At 38.1% G+C, this 19,148-nt stretch overlaps 1 protein-coding gene across 1 annotated transcript in view; it reads left to right on the top strand.

Annotated features, from left to right (window-relative positions):
- The window catches only part of LOC136832811 (organic cation transporter protein-like), a 126,699-nt gene extending 111,643 nt beyond the window's left edge, over positions 1–15,056 (top strand). Inside the window, exons 11-13 of the mRNA XM_067094404.1 lie at positions 11,645–11,724; positions 11,995–12,179; positions 13,775–15,056. Coding sequence (XP_066950505.1) covers positions 11,645–11,724; positions 11,995–12,179; positions 13,775–13,915 — 406 coding nt within the window. The 3' untranslated portion in view covers positions 13,916–15,056. The remainder of the gene's footprint in view (positions 1–11,644; positions 11,725–11,994; positions 12,180–13,774) is intronic.
- The last annotated feature ends 4,092 nt before the right edge of the window (positions 15,057–19,148 follow it).

The raw sequence follows: 19,148 nt of genomic DNA, 5'->3' as shown, positions 1-19,148 counted from the left end.
AGCTGGCTTTTCCTTTGTAGTATTTCATGATCAAACTAAATGGATTTTGTGATATAGAAAATCCCGCATTTATCTGTAATATAGGGGACCTTTTATCAAGAGTGAATGGAAATTCATTTTGTGGATCTGCTCATAACAGATACTGTATTACTCCGCTGTTAGTGACGTCACATTCGGAAAACTATGGTGACGGCTGATTTTTCATTAGGGAATATTAAATTTACATTTTTGTAATAGTGAACTTTGTCAAGCAAAATAGTCCTATATACTCTATACCTATTGTATAGAAAATTTTGACACAATAATTCCATTAATTAATATTTTAATTATGTACCATCTAATGTAGCATATAACATTTACCTGCTTCTTAGGAGAAGACCAGGGAAACAAAATTATAAAAATGTACAGAAATAGGCTTTATAGTATCCAGTTAGTTTTGTCTTAACTGAGTTGAGTAACATTTGTGAGAAAATACTTGTAAGGGAGAGTTATGGTAGCAATTATGAATTACAGTAACATTTTAATACATTACTACTGTCTAATGGATATGACCCATTGATTATGATACCTAACAGCATGCTATGGCTACATACTTGGAAACAAATCATCCTGTTTTATGTGCTTGCTGCCTACACAGTGATATAGTAAGTTAACACTAGGTAGTTTCTAATGATCAATTGTTCCTTTCATCACTACAGGGCTGCTTTATGCAGGACCCACGAATTACCTGCGCTGCAGTGAATTTCTCAACTTGCTTTTTGCCTGTGGGTACAGCTCATACCACCTGCCATGAACACAGCCCTTGTAGGAATAAAGAGAATTTGGCTGGTCACCAGACATGTGACACTTGCAACCTGCTCCTGATAGCAAGCATATATGATGATAGAGCTCACTTTAAGGTGTCTTTATGGGTCATAGGTTTCAGTTGGGGAATGGAAAGAGTAGACTACATCTTTCCAGCAGAACTCCTGCTAAGTGTGTTTCCATCCCCCTCTGAGCAGAACCCGTGTTTGGGCCAATACTCCAGAGCTGTGGTTTCTAGAACCTCACTTATCGACTCCTCTGATGGAGATGAAGAGAAATTGCCCTTCTGAATCTGGAAGGCCCAGGGGGACAGTCTTCTGCTTTACATGTGAGGGATACCTCAGATGAGAATCTTCCCTCTCCCATGCAGCAATCAGATACTGAATGGGATCCTGATAGAGTCCAACCAACCCCATCTGAAATCTCTGTATCTTATCCAGGATGTCTAACCTGCTGAGCAGTGGTGATATGACTTCTGTGGCTCAATCACTTCGTGCTGGCGTCCCTGATAGGGAAAATTTGCTTGCTGTACTTTCAGAATTCTAAGAGGAAATTATGAGCAGTATTAAGGATGTCCTTGCTACTGAGTGTCAAGATATGAGAGACTTTATACAGGATTCCCAAGAGGAATTCAGGTCATTCCTGGATACTGAATCACAGTAGATGTAATGTGTAAACATTTCTCAGCCTTTAAAACCATAAAAACTTGGGTCATGGGAACAGGGTAATAAAAATCCCAAGCCCAAAAAGAGGTTGAATAGATTATCTAGATCCCCATTGAAATCAGAATGGGTGGGTATTAAGAGACAGCCTACCCACTCCCAGAGCTCCAACTGGTAGCAATACTATGGTTAGTTCAGTCTATAAAACCTCAAATCAGAAATGTAGTACAGGCACCAATATCCACCTCTGATGATACTGATAACCCTTGGTGTGACACCTCAGTGTACATCATTTCACCTGTTGGAAGTTATCTTATTAATGAAAGGAAAACTATGATTGAGGTTGAACTCGTAGAATTTTGTGACAGAGCAGCTTTCCCTAATTTTGACTGGTGCTTGGTCCTTCCTTCAATAGGAATTCAGAAACCACCAAAGGAGACAGTTACTCTGCCTATTAGTATAACAATGAAAGCCATAGAAGCAACCTCTTTCCAGTTTAACGGAAAACCATAGAAGCAACCTTTTTTCCAGTTTAATGGAAAATATAGCACCAACAATTTTGGAGAACCAATACCTTCTCTGGGTGGCCCCAACCTTCTATCCTTTCACTTTTAAAACAATCAACCATGTGAAGACCGATTTTCAGAATTTTTTGGTGACTGGAAAGTGAGAGTTAATGGCAGAAATATAGCCATTTGTCTCTGCCATCCCAGTATCTGATAATTCTACAAAGTAAAGGGCAACACTTGTCTGTCCTTTTGAGAGGAAAAGGCTCCCTTTGGACATGGCTACCCAGTAAACTGGGACACCTACGAGAGAAATCTCTGATGGGACAACCATGGCTGAATTTTATGCTAGGCTTTACCTCCTCAATACTATAACTCCTACTACTATGCTGGAAGTAGCTATTAGAGGGCTTCCAGAATCTTCCAGAACAATGTTTGCTGCTGTAGCCAAAATGTTTATCTGGAGCCTATGGGGAGCACACTGTGATTTTCTGGAGTGTCGCATTAAGGCTTGCAAGGAAGCATTGGCAGGGCTCCAATGTGTTGCTTTCCAATGTAACTTCCCTATTACATTCTTTCCCCTTCTGTTGGGACCTTTTTGAAGAGTGTTTTGGATCATCTCACTGAACGAGCCCAACAACAGAACTACACAATATACAGTATGCTTTTTTTGGAAAAGGGGAACCCTGGAAACAGTACACCAGAGAGTTTCCCCCTTCCTGAGCCAAAGGAATCTTGGTATGACTTGGAGCCGTACAAGCCTACCGTCACTCCTAAAGGAGCCCTCCAACAACAGAAGAGGGGACAGTCGCAGCATCAGCACCCCTTTTGAAGTGGACGAAAACTCTCTTATTGGGGAAAAGGAAAATCAACTTCTGGTGGAGCCCAATAGGAGTTAAATGGTCATGGGTCATCTTCTTCAGCACCACATGCAGTGGAAGTCCTTCCCTTGGGAATACAGTATTATTTTCAGTGGGTTAGGGTGGAATTGGTTCACCCTCTCCCCCTCTTAAGGGGTTTTTCCAAAAATCAGACCCCTCCTTGGAAGAATATGTGCAGAAGGCCCTCTTAAAGGGAGCCATACAGAAAGACGCATTTATTTGCCACAAAGCACGTTTCCTCATTGTCCCCAAGAAGGATTCCTCCAAACAAAGGGTGATCCTCAACCTGTCAAGTTTGAACCAATACATTGTTTGCCACAATTTCCGGATGACTATTGTTGCCCTAGTATGTTTGATCATTGTGCAAGGGACCTGTACTGTCTCTATGGATCTGAAAGATTATACTGGCAAGTCTGATTGCCATTCCCTTCTGTCCCATCCTAGGGTTTTGGATGGGGAAGGAAAAGTACAGATTCAAAGTCATGCCTTTTGCATTTAAACATTGCCCAAGAATTCTTACAAAATTAGCTGCAGTAGTTGTCTGGGAGCTCAGGAAAGAAGGAATTCAACTGGTGGCCTGCGTAGATGATTGGCTAATCTGGGAAGGCACCAGAGAAGTGCTTACAAAACCTGAGGATGGTAATCGACAAACTTCAGTCAAAACGTTTCCTAATAAACTGGAACAAATCCCGCCTTACACCCAGCAAACGTTTTATGCGGCTGGGACTTTGTTGGGATACTCTGCAGCTGGCTGTCTTTTCCCTCCAGTACTCAACCAGAATAAGGAAGACCTGAAAAGGTTCCTTGCACAGCCTAGCTTTTCCAGGTGACAGTTGAAACAAATTCTGGGTCTGTTACAGTTTGCATCTGTGATAGATTCAATCCTCAGACTGCAACTTAAGGATATAAACAGAGTCTGGCTCTCACATGGAAGAAAAAGGCTTTGCAGTTGCCTTCATCTGAGGCATCAGAGAGTTGGGAAGATACCACGTTAGTGTACGTGCACTAGATTTATTGGACACTTCAGCAAATGTAACCAATTGTTTGTACTTAATACAATAATCTGGTAGGCATGCTTGATTTATTGGACAGTGAAACAAACATAAGAGTGACACCTTCGTGTCTATATCCAGGGCAAGTGACCCGTCATGCCTCACTGTTTGTGTACTTGAGTGGATTATTTGGATATCTGTTGTCTGGCTCTGTGCCTCATATCAAAGCAGTCTTTTTGTTTTTGCTTTTGTAAGTATGTGTGGTTAGTTTTCTTGTCTCTTAAATGTTTAAACTACTTTGTATCGTATAGTTAAATAGTTCATTGAACTTGGAGTACTTTGTTAAATTTACACTTAAAAAGTAATTTTTTAAAAGTGAAAAAGTCACTCTTTGTTCATCCTGTAATAATATGCTCAGAAATTCTGAGATGATTGGTTAAATAGTGTCATTGCATACTTACATGAACTGTATTACAATTCACATATTGAACATTTAAAATAGTTCCTTACATCAATTTTTTTAAAAGTAATTGTGCCATTCTTTTTTGTTTCATTGTGCAAGCATGTACCTGTATTCTGGAATTCTGAGATTTTTGGTTAAAATAAGTGTGACTGCACTTGTATGCATGCTAAAGAATTAGAAATTATACTGTATATAAAAACATGCTTCTTTCTTTCATTGCATGTGTGTGTGTGTGCTCTTAAATTCTTAGATTTGTAAACAACAGTGTAATTGTCCTCATATTTATGATGCAGAATTGAAAATCATTGATCATATAAAAAAATTCCTTCAGTTTATTTTTTTTTCAAAATATTGCACCATGCTTCTTGGTTTGATTCTGTGAGTACATGCTCAGATAGTCTAAGATTTGTAGTTATCAGAACTGTAATGGCTCAAATACCATGCTTTCTTCTTTTATTGTGTAAGTGTGTGCCCTGAACTGTAAGATCTGTGGTTAAAGGAAGTGTAATTGCACCTTTATATTTACTACAGAATAGGAAATCATTGTTAATCAAACAAAAACAGTTTCTTACATAAATTTTTTTAAGTGACTGTGCCATGTTTTTTTGTTTTGGTGTGCGAGTATGTGCTAAATGTAAATCATACAGTAGAAGTGATATACATTAATTTTGTTTATATATAAATTACATTATACTCTAGTTATGTGACTTGGGGTTACAAGTGAAATTGCATGTGTTTCTACATTATATAAATTATAGTTTGTAATCATTCTTTTAAAGTAGTACATTTCATTAAGGATATTTTTTGAAGTTAATTTTGTCATACCTATTTCACGTAAATTTGCATGCTTTGAAGTTGTAAGAATTACACAGAAAAGAAGTGTACACTGAAAATTAATTGTTCACCATATTTTAAAAACAATATGTAATATTTTGCCCATTCAGAAAGCTATTTTACGGCATGCATCGTTCCTCTTACTGTCGATGACTCAAAGCAAAAGAGGAAGCATTTGATTGCTTCCCAGAAGTTGGACCTTCCAAAAAAATGAGAAAATTGTAAATAGACTGTTGCTTAGGTCTGTGAACATTCCCATTGCAGGTTGCATATCTTTGCTAAGAAGTATACTGCAGATGTATTGGGAGAACATAGTTCTTTGGTAACACACAAGGCAGTGTCCATGGAAAAATGAAAAACATGATGAAGTTGTGTATGAGTGGTTTTTGTGGCAAAGTGTGGGGTTAGTAGTAAGAGAAACTGAGATAAAGATGGCAGGACCAAAATTTGCTGAAAAAATTAATACAGTAAGCAGAATTTCCATGCATCTGTTGGAGAGGCAGGGAGTGCACCCACTAAAGAAATTGGTCTTTTTCATAAAAAAAAATTTTTCATCTGCTGAAAAGTGAAAGTCAAGTCCTCATGCAAATTTACAACATAGACAAGACTGGCCTGTTCTGGAAGTCCCCACTGCAAAACACCCAAGTGATGGCAGGAAGTTGGGATGTCTGTGGCCTGAAGCAAAACAAAGAAAGCATTCTGGCATTTTGTTTTGCTAATGCTGACCAGCTTCCACCATCTCTAGCCCTGTCAGTCCATTGTTATTTGTCACAGAAAGCTTGACTCATGACAAATAGAATTGTCCCATTTCTTTAATCATCCATGCACTAAAATTCCATCTGAACTGTGTCTGGGCCATCATCCTGATGAGTAACTGTGCTTCACACATCTGAGGAAGAAACAATGACAGCGCAGTGAATTGGGTGCATTTTCATCCCAAACAGTACAACTTATTTAATACAGCATATGGACCAGGGTGTAACCTATGTTACCCATATGCTGAATCAAACAGTGTTATTGACTGAAAGGATGGTGGTCCTTGAGGATGAAAATTCTAAAAGTAAAGATAACAGAGGAAAAAACACTTGAAAATTTAAATTGGTACAACCTAATGTCTGCTAGATTTAACTAGGCTTCAGCTCTGAAACCTAAACACTAAGCAGTGCACAGTAGAAGCTGCAGGAGAACATTGAAAATGTTAAGACTTTTGGTGGCACCGAATCCAATGGTTTCTTTTCTACCTTCTGCTGTATAAGATTGGCTAGAAAAGAATGAGAGACCTGGATATCAGTCACAGTTGAAAAAATACTAATGCAGGAATTGTATGTCAGGCACTGAAGAAGAGGTGTTATTGAGCCATCCAAGACTATCGACAAAGCTTTCATTGATGGAGAGGCATAATACATTTAAGAGTGAAGCTACCCCTTTAAGTCAGAAGGCCTTGCTGCACAATGGGCCCTACAGGGAATTACACAGTGCAATTTGCCAGAGGCAGTTTTGGGCTGGAATTGACTCCTGACTGAAGAGTCATCTGGGAGATAGCACAGCTCCATCACCCGAGTCCTCATCCCAATCTCCCTCACCCCAACCTGGCCCCTCTGGTATTCTCCCCACCCATGCAACTTCCATCACCTCAGCTTGTCAGCTTGCCACCTTCACGCTCCCAAGTTTGAAATAATTTTTATTGCCATCTATATAATGCATTGGTGTGCTGAATACTATTAATGTTTTAGTTTTTGTATGTGTGTTTATTTGTACACAGGCATTACTAGATTACACAACACTATGCATTCACTGTGCCCTCCATATCTCTCTCTCTCTGAATCTTTATTTTTTTTTAAAGAATATGATGATATTGTATGTAGTAAATAAATTAAACAAAAAATTTTCATGGTATGATCTGTATTTTACTTATGTTGCACACAGTAATCTGCTATGTTCTTGCAAAGCTATAAAATACTGTATTGAATATATTTTTAGAAGCAATTCATTTAGCAGATGTATTTCTTAAAATGAAAAAGTATCTGGTATATTATTATAAATTGTAGAGTTAAGATTATTACAAATGACTTTATACGGAATTGCTGTATACCATAAGCTATGAGAGTTGACTCTAGGGTATCGTTTAGGCTACATGTCAACTTTGTTACTTAATGGAATTCACTTCTAATGGGGGGGGATGTTACTTAATGGAATTCACTTCTTATGGGGAGGCCAGAGCCCCAAAACTTTCCATAAGTTTAGGTGCTTATGTACTGTACTTAAAATTTTTATGTTGGTGATATGACAAGTTAACTCAAATCAATTGTGGTCATTAAATGGAAAGGGATGTGCCATTGGATATTATTGTTTATAGCCTTTAATAACATTTGTTGTAATGCTTTCCAAGTGCTCCTAGAGGAACTGATTTCTCATGGTTGCTGTACTGTATATGTGCTCCTACTTTACAGGAGCATTGCTTTAGAAAGTTTGAGTTTTTCACTCAACAAAAGTTATTTTAATTACAATTTCATTGCATTCGCTGCTTTGTCAGAGTATATTGTTCCTGACTAAGGCTTTTATATAGCCTCCTTTGTTGAAAGCTGTGTGTGAACCATCTTCAGAGCCATTATGAAATATTCAAACTACTTATAGCCAACCCAAACCAATTCTTAAGAATTTCTGGGAAAAAGCTGTATTTAAATGTTTTCTAGCAGAACCTCAATTGAGTATGTGGACACCTGTATTATCAAAAAATTTAAATATTTCATTTTTTAAATACCTCTTCATTATATAGCTTTACCTTTTGCACCAGTGAAAGTACAACATATAGCAAAATTTTAAGGTTCTCATTTTCTACATGTACTGGTATATATCCGTCTACTTCCCTCACCCTTCACAAGGGAACCTATAGATATAAACATCAGCTGGCAGGCAGTATTCTGTTGACATTACATGTACTCTGAATTTGGGGAGGATGGAGGGACCTTATATAATGGAGAAGTAAGTTTTTAAAAAATAAATTTTAAATTAAGCATTTATATTTCTGATAAAACTTACCCCTCCATTATATAGCTGATTTCCACATTAATGAGGAAGTGAGCTATGTAAAAATCAGCTATCTCTCTACAAGCTAGCCCATAATGTAATTAAATATAGTCTGTAGTGTTTGTGTACCTGATGTAAAAAATCCATTGGTTGCTACTGCTGCCATAAAGGATCATACACCAGGGTGAGAACCTCAATACAAAGTGCTTGAGGTCTCAGGGAGGATGCCATCTTAAACTATATGTAGTATGGTGGGGGAAGGAGCCCTGTGCCATGACTTCACAGAGGAATGACAGATATACAACAAACTAAAAAGTACCTACAGATCTGAAATTACCCATAACTTGACTGGATTTCCTGTACATAGAAAGAAAAGCAAGTTCTACTATTTCAACTAGGATAGTACTTCCTCTGCACAAACTAGAGGCACTAAAGCTCTGCAAGAATTGTATTGCAGTTCAATATCCCTTAAATAATGCAATGCAAAAACTTAATAACACTTACTGAGCAGCTTCAATTTCAGTACCTTTACATAAGGGAAAGTTTTTCCAGAAATGAAGTACTACAGTACTGTACAACCAAGTGCTTGCACAGTACATCATTCACCATGCCCTTCAATGAACACATAAATTAAGTGTCCAAAAGGGCCTTGATAAAACAAATTCTTAACATAACTACAAATTATTTTAGCCCTGGATAAATATACACAAAGAGCTCGTATTGGGCAAAAAACAGATTGGGGTAAGGGTATTTAACCCTGTATTACTTTTCACCACATGCATGGGTAAGAATGTTCCAATTGCGTTTCTTTGGAAAAACCAAAGCTGAATGACACGGCTTGTATCTTGCTTATATGCTTGGTAGTGCTAGTGATAACAAGAACATTCTTTGTTGTAAGCTCCTTTAAGGGGAAAACCTCTAGCTGTCCAAAAGGAACTGAAGAGAGATACTTAAGAACAATGTCTATGGGGAAGAAGTCCAGACAGATGCATCAACCACTGAAGAAAGTCTAAAAATTAGGCCCTCCTTGGCCACCAGTGGGTAATCGGTGTCATGCAACAACTTACAAAGTATCTTAACTTGTGGCAGTCCAGACCAGACCGGACAAGAGCATGCATCCACCACTCATACCAGAGATTCCACAAACCTCTGGATGTAGAGGCCATTCAATTGCTATTACTTGAGCCTTGTGGAACACTCAGGAACAGCAGACAAAACAGGAGCTGAAGCAGATAAGAGGATTGAACTACCAGGAATCATAGACACATCATGTCTCAAAAAGAAGAAGCAATTTCAGGTTGAAAATCTGCAATTGGACCCAATATAGCAGTAGACTGCCAGTCCAACAGAGCAGGAGCCACAACATCTAGGTTCAGCTCTTGATATGGAGCAGGAATACTGAAGACTGTGTACAGCTGCTACAGACTGGGTCAAAGCTACAGCAGCAAGAGAATTTTGAACAGGTGAAATCTGATCCTTACACTCTGCAGATACTGATTCTCACAAAAGAGAAACTGAAGGCTCCCAAGGACTTCCTCAAAGCCAGGGAAGTAGCCAACCGATCACAGCAACTTGAACACTCCTGCAACCGTGGAGAACATGGTTAGGGAAAGTAGCACAAACAAGAGTGGAGATGGCAAGAATTGAGCTGTGCAACAAGTGGTGCGGGATGGAGTGGTACAAAGGATAGTAACATGCTAGAGAACAGCAAAATGGAGAATGCACCACAGGCAAACAGTGCGGCACAGAAAGCCTTGGTGACAATGACTCGACAAAGTGCTAAGACGACCACACCCACTGTGATCCTGCGGTCTCTCCTTGGGCGCGACAGAAGCAGAACACAGCTGAGAACAGCAGAATGACAAATGGTCTTTATCACAATCTTCTGACCTAGAATGAGAATAATAACTGTTGGCTGCTTGCAAAATCAAATCATAGTCTATGCAAGGAAAAGTCTTGTAGAAATACTGTACTCAATTAACAACTTGCTTGGCAACACACAAACTTGTTAACATCACCAGGGGATAAACCAAAGAATTGCCTTTAGATACCAGGTTATCCAATGAAGCCATGCTAAGAAAAGCTGATGATTCTGACAGACTTTTCCCCTTAAACAAGGCCAGAGCAGTCCTTAGATGAACGAGATCTGGTAACAGCTTCAGAGCAAGCAGAAAGAGGGGACATTTTGGGTACAGATCCACACTACTCCCCCAAAATACTGTGATTCCCAGCAGCACCAGACTCAAGGGAGCAAGACTGGGCATGTCAGCAGTAATGCTCGACAGGAGTGGGGGTGCTGTCCCTTATTCTGCAGGAGGATTACCCAAAATCAAGTGAGCACTGAGGGAGGGTAATGTGGATAAAATATTCTTATTCATTCTGCTATCCTGAGTTGAAAGGGAAGTCTGTGATGGACTCAGAGAACAAGAAAACAAAGAGGAAGCCTGGCTGAAAGACAGTTAAGGGGAAGGGGCAGGGCTTAACATGTCTCTCACTCGTACCAGCAAAATCATGCTGTTGTTGCTTCTTAAACCTGTCAGTCTCCTTTCTCTTACAATATTTAACATAAGCAAGCATATCATTTTCATTCTAGGTCTTGCAAATGTCACACCTGTTGTCAAAAATACAGTTGACATCCCTTATGGCAGCTGCTTACCTTGCAAACTCACCTGCTATTACTAGGGTTCATCATAATCCAAAATCAAAGAAAGTCCAAGACAATCTGGAAATCAACAAAAGAAAAACAGGGACCAACTTTGGTATCTAGAAGCATCAGTTGATTATGCTGGCAACAAAAGGACACTGCCTGCCAGCTGATGCTTGTACCTATAGGTCCCCCAGAGGAGGGTGGGGTAAGTAGATGGATATAGATTGATACTTATAGAAAGCAAGGAGAATCTTAAAATTTTGCTATCTGTCATGCCTTTGCTGGCACAGAAGGTAAATTTTAAAAATTATAAATATTTTCAAATCCTGAGTGGTGGATGGGAAAATTATAAGGAAATAATAAGATTCTGGGTAATTTCAGGGACTAAATTTAAAGGGACCTATTATTTAAGCATACATGAAAAGAGGTTTTTAGTTTTCTGAAAAGAAAACTATTGTGCCGGCTTTGTCCGTCTGTCCACACTTTTCTCTGTCTGCCCTCAGATCTTAAAAACTACTGAGGCTAGAGAGCTGGAAATTGGTATGTTGATCATCCACCCTCCAGTCATCAAACATACCAAATTGCAGCCCCCTAGCTTCAGTAGTTTTTATTTTATGTACAGTTAAAGTTAGCCATAATCCTGTGTCTGGCAACAATATAGGATAGGCCACCGAGAGACACATCTATTTTTGGTGGCCTTGATTATACGCTGTAGCAGCTGTACAGAAAACTCGACTGCGCCGAAGAAACTTTGGCGCATTTTTTACTTGTTTTCTGTCTTTTCCATTTCTAGGTTAAACTCATACAATTTCTGAAAAAATATTCCAGTTATGGGCGTCGTCTCAACCTATGCGCTCTTTTCATTATCTGTGGAGCTGCTTGCCTACTGATTCTGGCTGTCCCAAAGGGTAAGTAAAATTTTGTTGGAAAAAAATACAGGAAAAATTATAGACAGACGTACTGCATTCTTACTTGATCTCATGATGAACAACCTTTGCTTTCTTTTGCAAATTTATTTCTCTTTGTGAATTATTAGTTAGGTATCAAGATAATTATCGTGTTAAGGGTAGGGTATCAACAAATTCATCTCGTTAAAATATTTCATTACAAAATTACTGTACTATCCAAGCAATTAAATCCTATTACATATTTTGAAACATTATTGTTTACCATTGCAGAGCAAGTGTGGCTGAATATAACTCTGGCAACAGTAGGGAAGTTCTTCAATTCCTCAGCCTTTGCAGTGGCCTACATCTTTTCTGCTGAGCTTGTACCAACGGGTGTCAGAAACATATCAGTTGGAACCTCTTCTATGTGTGCCAGGATAGGGTCAGGCATTGCCCCTTTCATTGTGGATCTCATGGTGAGATGATCAGTAGTTATAAATAATATACATTTTGTGCTTTATTACTGTATACTTAAGAGTTGTTCTTATTCTGTGAATGTTAGGGTGGAGTGGAGGTATTACAGTGGCATTAGGGACTACACTTTCCTAAAAAAAACTTTTATAACCCTTGAACTCTAGATTTGGAAGATAGTTGGCCTCATATATATACAGTACTAGAATGGTCCAAGCTTATACTGATTTGGATATTTGGAAACATGTGGTACCTACCTTACTATTAACCCTTAAACGCCGAGCCTCTATTTACAAAAGTGTCTGCCGTATGCCGATGGGGTTTGAGAGTTAGCGCCAAAGCAGAAAGTTTTTTTCAAAAAATCACAGCACGCTTAGTTTTTAAGATTAAGAGTTCATTTTTGGTTCCATTTTTTCTCATTGCCTGAAGTTTAGTATTTTTTCGACCATTTCGGTAGAGTCAAAGTTGACCGAAGGTTGAAATTTCGGCACTTACCGTGATTTATATGAAAATGTTTCAAAACTGATAAAAGCTACAACCATGAGTTATTTTATTTTGTACTCTACATGAAATTGCACACATTTTCATATATAAAACTTCATGTAACGGCTAATATAAAATGGTGCAAAAATTACGACAAAGTGACTAAAGAAATTCTGAGATTTTCAGCAGAGTTAGCGTGCGCGGATGTAAGGAAAAAGTTTTTTCAAAAATTCACCATAAATCGAAATATTGTGCTAGAGACTTCTCGTTTGTTGCAAAATGAAGGTAAATTATTGAATATTACTAGAATGTAAGAGTTTTAGCTTACAATTGCATTTTTCGACCATTTCGGTCGAGTCAAAATTGACCGAAGGTTGAATTTTTGGCACTTATCGTGATTTATATGAAAATGTCAAAATTGATAAAAGCTGCAACCATGAGTTATTTTTTGTTGTATTCTATATGAAAGTGCGCACATTTTCATATATAAAACTGTATGTAAATGCTAATATAAAATGGTGCAAAAATTACGACAAAGTGACTAAAGAATTTCTGAGATTTTCAGCAGAGTTAGCTGATGCTTTCTTTTGGGATAAGAAAGAAGTTTGTGCATGTGCAGCTGGGTCACGCTTATAAACAAAACAACAGCGTGATCCGTGAACTACCAGCATCCCTCAAGGCGCATGATTTAAAATTTTTCGCAAACGAGGCCTATAATATTTTTCGGCGAATATTTAAAAAAAACTTTTTGTAGTCGATGTATTTTACGTCCACTTAGCACCCGACAGACAATTTTTGTCGACGTAAAATATGTCCAGTTGGTGTTAAAGGGTTAAATACATATTTATTTTAATCATTTTAATTTATTATTATTGAGTCTAATTAGCAACATGGACAGTAAGTCTGTGACTACCTCTAGTATCTTTCCAGTCATTTAAGACAACTTTTAACAATAAAGTAAAACAGTGAAAAAATTAAGTAATGAGAAAGCATGTTACAATGGGAAAGGTGTAACCACATGACTCGAGGTAAAATCTTAGTTCTGAATACTATATAAAATGAATCTTGCACCTATTCTACTGCTTATACATTACTGTCATGTTATCAATCATTTCAGGGCGACCTTCATTACACTTTGCCTTCAACAGTATTTGGCCTGCTCTCAGTATCAGCTGGTCTTTTGGCTTTGCTTTTGCCAGAGACCAGCAAAATACGATTGCCTGAGACTGTGGCTGAAGTAGAAGCCCTTCCGAGGTAGATAGACAAAGTGATGAGGCTTTAGAAGAGTGAAATGCTTTGAATTCACGTAGTATTCCGTGGCTTCATTTCTTCGAGAAAGCGTAGGATAAAAAAACATACAGAGGAGAGTGACTATGTTCTTAAGTAAATGATTATCTCCATTGGTAAAGGATTTTTGTTCTTATGGAGAACCACAAAGAGTTGGTAGTAAAATAAGGCATTTTCTAAATTCAGAAAAATACTTTTCAAGCACCTTAGTACTCAATGAGTGTTAAGTAATGGTCATCAGTGTATGGTTGTATGGTTCTTTTTTATGTTTAATAGACTTGATGAAAACTAGTCTAAGCAATATTTTCCTTTGGAAGCAAAAAAAAAAAAATAAAAAAAGCATTTGCAGTGTTCTTGCATATGTATAATAAGGTCCATTCTTCTGTTCATTGATTAGTATTTACATTAGGTGTAATGATATACTTGGATGTAGCAAGAAATGTATTTTACCCTTAATGTGAACAGAAGGGTGAATTTTAACAGAAACCAAGCTTTTCAAACAACAAAACACTAATGAAATTGGTTGCAGAATCATTTCAGTTGACCGTCTGTACATTATAACTATAGATTACTGTAGTCAAGAAAATGTCTGTTAATTGCATTAACTTGAAGCAAAGGTCCCAAACTGGAACTGATAGAAAGATGTAGTTCACAGCCAGTCAGGAAGTAAGTAGAAATAATCCAACTTCTCAAGGTTTCAGGCATTATATTGTATGTATTGTAAAGTGTGCATATCAGAGCATCTGCTGTAAATATGTATATATGTATTCACATTCTCACTGAAAACTGTAAATGCACAATGTTGTAGGTCATGCTCAAGTGACGCAAGTTTTGTTATATATTTCATTTCATCTTAATCTTTCTAATTTTTTTTAATGAAAACAATGAACTTATCTGCATGAAACTGAGAGAAAGTGGATTTGTTTAAGACTTAAATTTTTCAATGAGAAAAAACTCATGAAAAAACAAGCCAATATTTTTATGTAAACTTTTTCATGTAACAATATTTTTTCTCTTGTAAATTTTGCAATAATAGAACCCATTGTTTACTAATGTGACCCAGTCTGTTTCATACATTATAAAGACAATAATTACTGAAGATAACAAATGGATTTGAAATTTAATTTTATTTTCATTCTTGTGGTGTGTTATTAAATGTTTTCCATCGCCTAGAAAGTATTATCGTGAAGTTTATATGTTTAGTAATTATGCATAGAGCATTCTCTCACAAATAATTAGTAGAAATGAAGCAAAACAAATCTTAGACATAAGTGCAAAGACAATACTGCAATTATTTTGCTTGTAACATGTTATTCCAATGTACCTATACATTTTGAAGTAATGTATTTTAAGACATTGCAGTTTAACAAGTCAAAGACAAGATAGAAACAGACAGATGGTTTTAAAAAAAATTTAATTTGCTTGGTAATGGAACTTAGTGCAAGTACTTAAATGGGTTTGTGCCTATGTTCATTATGAGAAATAATAACTGTTTCCTGATAATTTGGTCTTCCATATTAATATGTCTGGAGCTTCATGGAAAATTTCCCCTCTGTAAGAGGAGTTCTGTTTCTCTATGGAGCTGAATATACTATTTTCCCATGGTATAGGGAATCCTCAGAGGACTTGGTTCTGCCTATGCCAACTGACTCAAGTTAATCAGTTTCTGCCATAACAACCGTTAACAGTCAAATAGTTAGCATTTAGTTATCACACAGTGAGGTGTGTATTGTGTGTTCATCTTTCTAAACCAGGGGCATCATTTGGGGGGGCTAGGGGGCACTTGCCCCCTCAAGGCACTGATCCCTCCCAAGACTTGGTTTGCCCCCCTAGCCTTTGAAATAATAATAATAATAACAACATGGTTGGGTGTGGCACACCCCTCTGCTGCTTTATAAACTCAGTAGTGTACAACTCTTAAGTGGCTTCAAAATGCGCACAAATTTCCAAACATTTCTTGGGGGGTGGCCTTACAGCCCCACCCCCAACTGATAGGGCTCGCCTCGCTCGCCACACCACCCATATCACAAGTTCTAAACCTTCCCCCTCAACAAGAAAAATCTGAAATGACACCCTCCATTTAGGTGGATCCCCTTATCACTGCTCCTTTGCAAGGGCAGGATCTGCAGAAGTCGCAGGAAGTCTTCAGTTGAGGAGTAAGGTTAGAAGCATTTGCCTTCCACCATTCTCTCCTCCCCATCTCCAAACCCTCCCAACTCTTTCCACATGTACATCACTCTCTCAGTTGAGAGGAGGGTTATGCCCAGGAAGACAAATGATCACTAAGCCTACTGTTTCCATATTGACTGCTATTGTCTGCTGCTGCTGCACCCACTAGAAGCTCAACACTGTTGAGTTCGTGTAGTAGTTATCCTTTCCATGGGAGAGACTTTGCTGCTGCTTTTGCTGTGGAGTTAAACATGGGATGAGGGAATTGAAGAGTATAAACACTTCTTTCTTCCTTCTTCCATATGTTTCTCGAGTGAGTGCCTTTCCTGAGCTTGGGAAGGCAACAATTCTAATCCAACTCCAGATGTTACATACGCAGTAAGTAAGGCTGACACAGATCTCAGTAAGTGGGCTTGGTAACCCATGTTATCTCATGCTTCTCAAACACAAGGAATGCTCTTGACTCTTCTACCTGTGTTTTGCCAGAAGCACACATGGTAGAACCAATGCTAACCCTGCAATCAGTGTAGCCTATGCACCCATTAAACAGGTTTCAACATAGGAAAAACCCATTTTTGGTAATCACTGTTCAGTCCTCAAGGAGTTACCTTCCAAGGGGGTGTCAGAGCTCCACGGTAGACCAAACTAATATCAAAGAATTCTTTTTTAGCCAGGTATTGTGTTGTAATGATAAACACTATGACATGTGATGGAGTGTGTAATGGACTCAAAGGTAAGTGGGCTCTTTCCCTTATCTTACAGTGAAGCTGTACCTAGGTTCTTTCCTTCGTCAAACCTGCTAAAAGAGGAAGTGATTATTGTGCATGCACAGTCCGCCATATTGTCGACAACAGACTTGAAAGAGACCAGAAAGCCATTAGTACTTTATGTTGGTCAATGCAGGATGATCCCTTTGCCTTTTCGTCAGGGAAGTGTGAGGGTTTTAAAGACTCAACATCGACTACCAAAAATAGGTTTTTCCTACATCAAAACCTGTTTTTTGATCGCGTAATCACTTGTTTCGTCCCCAACAAACTTTAAAAAGAAACTGACAGGTGATGAAATAGCTTAAGCTCTCAAATTTTAATCCCAACAACCCAAAGAAAAAACATTTTTGGTCCGAGGTCAAGCCACAAGTTTCAAGCCCCATTTTTTATTCCAAATATCCTTTAAGTTTTGGTAACAAAGAACAAGAAACTAAACACGAACTTATGTTTTATAGGACAGTTCTACAGTGACTTACCTAAGTATGCTTGGTTTGGTTGCGGTATTGTAACTCCTTTCCCCAGCGATCGTTGGCATACCCACCCATCAAGAAGACTCCTGGTTTTCCACTGTAGCACTTATGGGGTTAGGAGCGATCGTTGGCATACCCACCCATCAAGAAGACCCCTGGTTTTCCACTGTAGCACTTATGGGGTTAGGACCAAACATACCACCTACTGATACACAGTGTAGTCAAATTTGTTCAAGCTTGTGGCAATAATGTTTTAAGAATACTATCCCTGATAACCACCCTATACATTTGGAGACTACTTCGAAAAAGACATTTCTGAAGAAGGCCAACAGCATACGTACTTTCCTAATATCATGTGACCTAGGAAAGGAGTGTGGATTTGCCATTTTAATGAAGGACACTAAAATTATTCTCAGCCCTTGTAGAGAGAGTGGTTTGTTTGTACTAGGGTGTAGAAAAATCGGACCCTCTGGGAAGTTTGCTGTGACCTCTTGGTAAACTCTAAGTGCTTGAACCAGGTATAATGTTTTGTCCGCTAGATTGAGTTTTATTATCCTTCTTATGGATTCTCAATCTTGGCCAGGAATGATGGGCCAAGGGACAACAATAATTGATGTCAGCTGTTTGCATGATGTATCGTTCGTGTCTAAGAGAGCCCAGTTCACTAATATGAGCTCCTGATGCTGACGCAATCAAGAAGATTGCCTTTTGCAGCATGTGAGTTGTGGTTGTATTGGATATGCTGAATTGAGGAGTTGACAGAAGTCTAAGCACCTTATTGAGGGACCAAGTAATTGGAACCCTTTCGGGAGCGGGTCTTAGTAGTGCTAAAGACCAGAGAAGGGAAGTGACAATTCCTATACTAGAGTCAATACCGAATCCATAAAGCAAGGGTTCCATTAATGCTGCCTTGTATCCCATGACTGTTGTAACAGCAAGGCATTTGTCTTCAAAAAGGTATACTGTATGAGAAAATTAAAAGTGTTTCCATAGAGATCTCAACTGGGATCTCAGCATGGATATTATCTAACCATATCTTCCATACGGAATGGTATTGTCAGATAAATGATGCCCGTAGTTTTTGCACTAGGTATCTATTAATGTTGGGCGAGTAATTTTCACGGTACAGTCATACCCCGAACTTACGCGAGGTTAGGTTCCAGAACCCCTCGCGCAAGGCGAATTTTTGCATAAGTTTGGCACTGTCTCTAAAAATGTTAATAAATGCTTATTTCTAAAGTTTAAAACACGAAATATGACCCCAATCATGCTCCCAAATTATTAAGCTAACTTTCAAATGAAATTAAAGTTATGGTAATTTCATTTAAAAGTTAGCATAATACATTACCCTTAAAAAAAGAAATAAATGGTTGACATAAAAATAGAGAGTTGGAAGAGAATTTCTGTCTCTCTCCCCTTCTGACCGATCTATTTTTAGAAGTTTCTCAACCTCCTGTTAATAACTTCTTTATTCTGCATCTCTCTCTGTTTGTTCTGAAATGCTTTTTCATGAACAAAGTGTTTTTTTATTTTGACTAATACAACTCAATAGATACTGTCTACTGTACAGGTAAAGATATACAGAGAAATAGAAAGTAATAAGTTGTAAAAATGTGTGAGGCTAACTATGAACTACATAGAGAGAGAGAGAGAGAGAGAGAGAGAGTGAGTTAAGGGTTGTCCTTACTTAGGAGAGTGAAATTATTGTTCTTACTTGAAATATCAAGTTAAATTATTTATGAATTATTACAGAGAGAGAGATATTCATACGTTAGATAGCAAAAGATGGAAATTCAGC

This window comes from Macrobrachium rosenbergii, chromosome 50, assembly GCF_040412425.1.
Source record: "Macrobrachium rosenbergii isolate ZJJX-2024 chromosome 50, ASM4041242v1, whole genome shotgun sequence".
NCBI classification, from domain to species: Eukaryota; Metazoa; Arthropoda; class Malacostraca; order Decapoda; family Palaemonidae; genus Macrobrachium; species Macrobrachium rosenbergii.
The sequence above is the reverse complement of the archived record's forward strand: the minus strand, read 5'-3'. Positions and strand labels throughout refer to the sequence as shown.